The following is a 7,635-nucleotide window of genomic DNA, read 5'->3' on the forward strand; positions in this document are numbered from 1 at the left end:
AAGACAATTAAACCCTCTTCTGCTGTCTGCACTGCAACTATAACTATAAACAACTAATGTACTTGTGCTTGCATGCATGCTGTCTACAAAAAAAGAATTATACATACATATATACATATATATATATCAATAATAAGAAGTATTAGTACAATACTAACTACACTTAGGCTGCACGTAAGCATCAGAACCTGTTCTAAAGATATTACAACCCTAAATACCAGACCTTATGAGTTTATTTTGTTTATCTAGTCTAATTTCAATTGTATTTCTACTATTTAATTAAATAAGTAGAAGAAATGCATTGAATCAAGAGAGGGGAGGCGGGGTTTGTGCGCAGTTGCTATGGAGGCGATGCATGCAGCTAGCGTTCCTGAGGACGGACACCTAATAAAATAAACGAATTATTACCTTTGTTATAAGATTTAATTATAAAGAAACAAAGAATAAAAAAGAATTATTATACTGCATGCAATCAATAAGACTATGGTCCACAGCCCCGTTGTTGTGTGCCTCAACAGGGGGAAGCCGCATGCTGCGTTGTTATAAGATCTTCTTCTTTTTGTATTAACATAAAACAATTTTGCTGAAATATTTTTGAAACTAATAATATTACGGAGGGGTTTGCTGCATTTAAACTCGGCTCATCCTTGCCTTCTAGGACGCTGGTGCTGCTGTTGCTGCTGCAGCTGTAGCTGCTGCTGCAGCAACAGAAAGAGCGCATTCATTGCTTTTAAGGTACTCTCCTTTTTGATCTAGGACGCTGGTGCTGCTGTTGCTGCTGCAGCTGTAGCTGCTGCTGCAGCAACAGAAAGAGCGCATTCATTGCTTTTAAGGTACTCTCCTTTTTGATTTTTCATTTGTTAATTGTTTTCCACTTTCTTTGTTTTTTCTAGATCTCCGTCTTTAGGTTTTAATGCCTTCGTGGGGCCCTCCAGCTGCTGCAGCTCGCCTCCTTCTGCAGGGGGGACTCGAGGAGCAGCAGCAGTAGCGATTAGGTTTTATTCCGTTTATTCTTTGTTTGTTTGTTGTAGATTATTATTCTCTGGTGTTTATCACTGCTTGCAGAAAGGGTATTTCGGGTATTTTATTTTTTCTTCCGCTGCTGCTGCTGCTGCTGCTGCTGCTGCTGCTCCAGTGGCGACATCATCCGCTTGTTCTGCTGCTGCAGCTGTTAGCGCAGCAGCAGCTAGATAAAAGGTTTCTGGTTTGAATTTTTCTCGAAGATGCTGATCCATCCCCTTCATGTGGGGAGTTTGTTTGTGGCTGCGGGGTGTCTAGACAGGTGTTTGTGTATGCAAGAAATGCAGCTCAAAGCAACGGACACAGAAACTGAAGACACCGTTGAACTTCGTTTAGACGGATTAGATGGGATTGTTGATGAGGCTGTTCCTTCTTCTAGAGGCAATCAAGATATTATACCAAGTGATGTAATTAAGATGGCTGTAGAGGCAGGAGATCGCACCAGAAAGAAGATGCTGCTTGCAGGTGTAGTTGCTCTTATTGCTATTGCTGCTGCTGTTGCAGCCTCTTTAGGTGCTGGGATGCTTCAGGGTTCATTAGATAAAGGTAAACGAAAACCAGCAGCAACAATTACAGAAAAACAGTATGCACTTATGGCACAGGTAAAGGAGTTGAGAGCACAGGCAGGGGCCATCGGGGATCGATTCCCAGAGCTTGTTGAAGATTTATTTAATTCATATTCTGCATATTTTGGAGGCATAGAGAAGAATTTAAGGGGGGCTATAGGGAGTCTAAAGGCCTCCGGTGTCTGTACACTAGAAGCCGAGGAGGAGTTTGAAAAAGGTGTAGAAACAGCGATCAAAGAGGGCAGCGCAGACAACCTTGAAGGGGCTTGGGAAGAGATGCGGCAGCACTTTACTGATAGTGAGAAAGCTGCAGCACTGGCAGCAGCAGCAGCAGCAGATATATCTTCTCTCACAACAACGTGGGAGGAGACCCTCCCTAAGAGTGTGCTGCAAAAGGTGCATACTTTGCAAGAAGAAACAACGAGTGGTGTATTACCGACTAAAAAGCTTGTTGTTTCTGCGCTGATGCAGCATGAAGCCGCAACTGCTAATGCAGCAGCAAGAAGAGGGAAGAAGCTAGGAGAGACACAAGTACAACAAGCACAGATCTTCTTGAGTTTTGTAGATATAGCAGGATTAAAGGCCGAGAGAACAGAGGACGTACAAAGAGCAGCAGCAAGTCTTACAGAAGCCATCCGCAAATATTCTGACTTAATGCAAAAGGCAGCACTTCTGCACCAAGAAGCAGATAGTCTTAAAGATGGTCTGAAGAGAAGACAGAGAAGATCACGAAAATAATTCATTATACAAACACAAACAAATATATTCAAAAGAAATCATACAAATACAAACAAAATAATCATACAACACCTTTGGGGCTCGCAAGCAACCCCACACAGCCCCATGCATGCATGCATACATGCATGCATGGGGCTGTCTGGGGTGTCTGCATGCATGAAGGTTCAGAAAAATGGCTCAATGAATATGCGAGTTAAAGGAGACCCCGCGGAGACGGGGGGGTTTGCTGCACTTTTGTTTAAATGAATAATAAATAAAAGGGTAGAACTTCAGGTCTTGTTTGTTTTCTTGAAGATGCTTTGCTGCTGCGCTGCATGCATGCACACTGCTGCGAGTCTTATTCTTTATTGTAGTTGGTGTGGCGCTTCCTCTTTCTGAGGTGTACAGACAGAGGAGACAGAATGCCTCAGGCCTCCCGCATGCACAGCTTCATCTTGCTCTGCTGTTGTTGCAGCAGCAGCAGCAAAATCAGCAAAAGCAGCAACAGCAGCAGCAACACGAGCAGCAAAAGCAGCAGCAGGAACAGCAGCAGCAGCATCAGCAGCAACACGAGCAGCAGCAGCAGCAGCAGCAGCAACAGCAGCTGATCATATGCTTGTCTTCGCTGCAGGCGAGTTCCTCGCAACGTGCCCCAGCCACTTGGCTACTCAAAGGGTAAAACCTTCAATACAACACTGTCTTTTGGGGTTTAGGGTTTACGCCCGGCTTGTCTAGGGTTTAGGGTTTAGAGGCTTCCTGCTCTTTAGGGTTTAGAGGCTCACGGTTGTCGAGGGTTTAGGGTTTAGAGGCTCCCTGCTGTTTAGGGTTTAGGGTTTAAAGTCTCCCTGATGTTTAGGGTTTAGGGTTTAAAAAGTTTTATAAAGGCTTTCTGCTGTTCAGGGTTTAGGGTTAGCTCATGCGCAGAGACCCCTAAAGCGCCCCTCTGTTTGCAGTTTGCTGCTGCTGAGGGTTTAGGGTTTAGGGTATTTACTTGCATCGTGTTTGCTGCTCCTAGGGTTTAGGGTTTAGGGTTTAGGGTTTTTCAGTCTTCCTTAAAGCTGAGAGGAAACTCGGGGTCGTCGAAGAGCCACTCAGTCCCTTCCTGCTCCTCCATATCCTCCTCATATCCTCCCTCTTCCTGCTGCTGCTCCTGCTCCTGCTGCTGCTGCTGCTGCAACTGCTGCTGCTGCTGCTGCTGCTGCTGCTGGGGGGCCTTCAGGCGGTGCAGCGCGGAGGCCAACCACCACTGGGCGATTACACCCCCAGTTAATACTCTCCTAAGGGGCAGCAACGAGCTTAGTCCTAACTGCAGCAGCAACAGCAACAGCAACAGCAGCAGCAGCAGCAGTAGCTTTGCTATGCACTGCGTCATAAAGAGAAACCCTTAACACCCACAACACACCCGAACGCTTGCTGCTCCGCGCAGCAGCAACAGAAAGGCAGCAGTAGTAGCAGCAGCAGAGAAGCAGCAGCGGGCAGCTGCTGCACGTATTGAAGGCGAAGAGCAGCCCCGTAAGATACCCAACAGCAGCAGCAGCAGCAGCAGCAAGAGAAGAAAAAGAAGAAAGAGGCATACTAGCTTATAGCAGCAGGCAGCCAACGACCCCCCTAACAATGCATGCGCGCCAAGGAGTGCAGCACTTCGACAGAAAAAACGAAGAGACAGTCTCTCAGACTGTCTCCTTTCACCCTCCCCCTGCAGCAGCAGACAGTAGCAGCAGCTAGAGCAGCAGCAGCTACAGAAGCAGCAGCTAGAGCAGCAGGAGCAGCAGAGAGGAGGCGCTTAGACCCCATTAATAAACAAAGGATAACACAAAAAGGAGACACCTTGTCTTGCAGAGACAGAAAAGAGACACCCGCATACACTACACTGCAAAAGGAGACAATTGCTTCTCTTGAACAGCAAAGACAGCAGCACTGCTGCAGCAGCTCTGCAGCATGGAGACAGCCCCAAGTAGAGGAGACAGGGTAGACAAGAAGGAGACAGTAGAAAGGACGAGAGAAGCATCCTTAATACCTGCAAAGGAGACGGAGAAGAAGGAGAGCCTCCACCATACATCAAACGCCAGCTCAAACTGCATGCAGCAATTAAAGCTGTGGGCCCCGCCTTCTGCACTGTTGACCCCAAAGCAAACAGAGGAAGAAAATATTTACTAGAAGACAAGAGCCTAAGGAGACACATACACAATAAAGGAGACACTTAAAGACATAAGGAGACACCTGAAGATATAAGGATATACACGGAGACACTTAAAGATATAAGGAGACACGTACACAGTCAAGGAGACACTTGCACACAGAAGGAGACACCTAAAGATATAAGGATATATAAGGAGACACTTACAGAGACAATGAGACACACGCACAAGGAGACACTCAGAGACATAAGGAGACACATACACAATAAAGGAGACACATACATAATACAGGAGACACTTAAATACAGAAGGAGACACCTAAAGACATAAGGAGACAACTGAAGGACATAAGGAGAAACTTAGGGACAACGAAACACCTGAGAAAGACAAGGGGACACTTAGAGAGATAAGGAAACACCTAAGAGGGATAAGGAGACACTTGAAGAGATAAGCAAGCACTAAAAACGCAAGAGGAGACAGCAAAAACGAACAATGGAGACTCGCGACCTGAAACGCTGTGCTGGGCCTGCTGCTGCTGCAGCTGTTGCTGTTGCTGCTGCTGGTGTTGCTGCTGCTGCTGCTGCAGTTGGTGTTGCTGCTGGTTTTGGGGTCCGTGTACCTCTTTAGAAAGCTCGAATTGCTTCCGTGCTGCTGCTGCTGCTGCTGCTGCTGCACCTCCTCTACTAGGGAGCGGAAGCGGGGAGACAGCCCCGCAGTCTCTGCGTATTGAGGATCCATCTCACTGGGTCTCCTTACACTGCAGCAAATAAACAAACGTTACTCTTGAGGTGTATGCACGTACACCCCAGCAACCAATAGACAAGTTCTAATGCAGAAGCAGCAACATAGCCTCAAACAAACAGACAAGAAAAGCCCTATTCTACACGCACACACACACACTGCATGCATGCATGCATGCATGCATGCATGCATGCACGGTGTACAGACAGCTGAAGAGGGCTGACTGTCTCTTACAGGTCCCTGGGTTGTGCAGCATTGAGGGTGTCTCCTCCCAGCAGCAATCTGAAGAACCTGCTGCTCCAAGTGTCTCTTTTTGCGGCGATTTCTTCTTGCTGCTGCAGCTGCTGCAGCTGCTGCAGCAGCCGCTTCTCGAATACTTCAAGCCACTTGCGGTGCAGCTTAGGAGCGAGAGGAGAAGTTTTATTTTCTTTTCTCCATTTAGACAAAGCGTTGAAGACAGCGCGGGGCCCCACATCCTCAGAAAGCCCCAAAATCCCCCAGAACTCCTCATCGCTCATCCCTGCATGCATGCATGCATGCAGCAGTACATACACCCAAAGACATATATACGCATACATATGTGCATGCATGCATGCATGCATATATGTATGCAGACAGATAAACAGGTGTATATACGGGCAGATAAACAGGTGTACGTACACCCCGAAATATTAAAACAAATGCATGCAAGTAGAAATACATGCATGCAGAAACAGATAAAGCGTTCGCTAATGCAGCAAAAAGCCACATAAATAAAACAAACCCACGAAATAAAACAAAATAAATTAAATTAAAACAAAATAAAATAAAATAAATAAAACAAATATTAAATGCATCTCAATTGAAGCAAGCAAAATACCTGATGGCTTTCTGTCTTCCTCCGCTGTCGGTGGGTCCAGCAGCTCCTGCAGCAGCAGCTGCTGCTGCTGCACCGCTGCTGCTCTCTCTAACTCCTTTGAAGGAAGCTCCTCAGTAGTCTCCCTCAGAGGGGCCCTCAGGTAGGGCCCCCCTGCTTGGCTGTCTCTTCGCGCAGGAGCAGCAGCAGCATCCGCTGCAGCAGCTGCTGCAGCGGCAGCAGCAGCGGCTACATGCTGCTGCAGACGCTGCTTAGGTGGCACAGCTGCAGCAGCAGCAGCAGCAGGCCTCCAGGGTCCCGGGAAGCAATAAGGAGAAGAATTTATTAGAAAGGGGGGCCCCTTGGGGGCCCCTCTTTTCCCTATCGCATATACCTTGCTGCTGTCTGCTCGATTGCATGCAGCCGCATGCACAAAGGAGAGGGGCCCCACATATACACCCGGAGCACCACCTATGAATGCCGCTCTGCAACTATTTAAACAAAATCCTTTGGGGGCCCCCAGAGTGAGCGCTTCGGGGGCCCCCCTGGGGCCCCCTATGAGGGGGGGCCCCTTGGTAGGGGGGCCCCCCACGTTTGCTGCTGGAAGCAGCAAGACATTATCTGTTAATAAATGTGCAGCACTCTTTGCATGCACAGAAGGAGGGGAGAGAAAAAGGAGACAAAGAGCGAATTGCAGCGTGTGTAGTAGCAGCAGCAAGATACGCCCGGTGGTCATGGCGCTGCAGCAGCGGCAGCAGCAGCAGCAGGGGGCGCTGCAGTTGCTGCTGCAGCTAATGCTGCTGCTGCAGCTGCTGCTGCAGCTAATGCTGCTGCAGCTGCTACTGTGGACTCCCTATACGGGTGGTCTCTGGGGGTGTTAATACACCTCAGTGTCTCCTAAAGCTCCTCTATTCAGATCTGCTGCTGCTGAACCTGCTACTGCTGCTGCTCAGGCTGCTGCTGCTGCTGCTACTACTGCTGTTTTTGCTGCTGCTGCAGAGAGGCCTGCACAAGACAAAGGAGCGCAGCAAGGGAGAGGTGGGTGTTTAGAACAAAGGAAACCAAGACAAGACAGACAGCGAGACAGCAGTATTAACAATTAAAATAAAGACAAAGAAAGAAATAGAGAAGCAGCGCCAGCAACAGCAGCAGCAGTAGCAGCAGCAAAACAGCTGCAAAAGGGGCCCCCAGTGGGCCCCACAGCAGCGAAGGGGGCCCCCATCACCTCTCTAGGTACTCGCCCTCAGTCAAAACAAAATATTTTTATTGTTATTAAAATAAATAAATAAATAAATAAATAAATTTATTATTAAACAGAAGACCGCGAAAGACACACAAAGGCAGCAGCTGGGCGTTGAGCTCGGGGCCCCCAGCGGCCCGCCCCAGGAGCTAGGGTTTAGGGTTTAGGGTTTAGGGTTTGCAACGAAGCAAGGAATAGAAAGAAGCTGCTAATGACTGGGGAAGATGAGGGCTGGCAATTTGTATGCCGGCGTGGGAGACGACGGCCTGTTGGTGCTGGGATCGTCTCTAAAGACGATCCCGGGGATCGTCTGAGTCTGAGTCGATCCCAGGTCGAGTTTGCACGAAGTATGTGCAGGTATGGGGGCCCCGGGCCCCC

The 7,635-nt window shown here is 48.2% G+C and overlaps 2 protein-coding genes across 2 annotated transcripts; one reads left to right on the forward strand and one right to left on the reverse strand.

Moving 5' to 3' along the window:
* Positions 1 to 1,223: 1,223 nt before the first annotated feature.
* EAH_00049410 (hypothetical protein, conserved) lies at positions 1,224 to 2,324 on the forward strand (the record flags this gene model as incomplete). Its single annotated transcript, XM_013394404.1, has 1 exon — positions 1,224 to 2,324. One exon carries the CDS (start codon positions 1,224 to 1,226, stop codon positions 2,322 to 2,324), a length of 1,101 nt encoding a protein of 366 aa, XP_013249858.1.
* Positions 2,325 to 3,345: 1,021 nt separating this feature from the next.
* EAH_00049420 (hypothetical protein, conserved) lies at positions 3,346 to 5,700 on the reverse strand (the record flags this gene model as incomplete). The annotated part of the gene is made up of 3 exons (XM_013394405.1): positions 3,346 to 3,609; positions 4,949 to 5,198; positions 5,417 to 5,700. 3 exons carry the CDS (start codon positions 5,698 to 5,700, stop codon positions 3,346 to 3,348), a joined length of 798 nt encoding a protein of 265 aa, XP_013249859.1.
* Positions 5,701 to 7,635: the final 1,935 nt, after the last annotated feature.

The sequence above is a fragment of the Eimeria acervulina genome, genomic scaffold (assembly GCF_000499425.1).
Source record: "Eimeria acervulina Houghton genomic scaffold, Eah_scaff799, whole genome shotgun sequence".
NCBI lineage: Eukaryota > Apicomplexa > Conoidasida > Eucoccidiorida > Eimeriidae > Eimeria > Eimeria acervulina.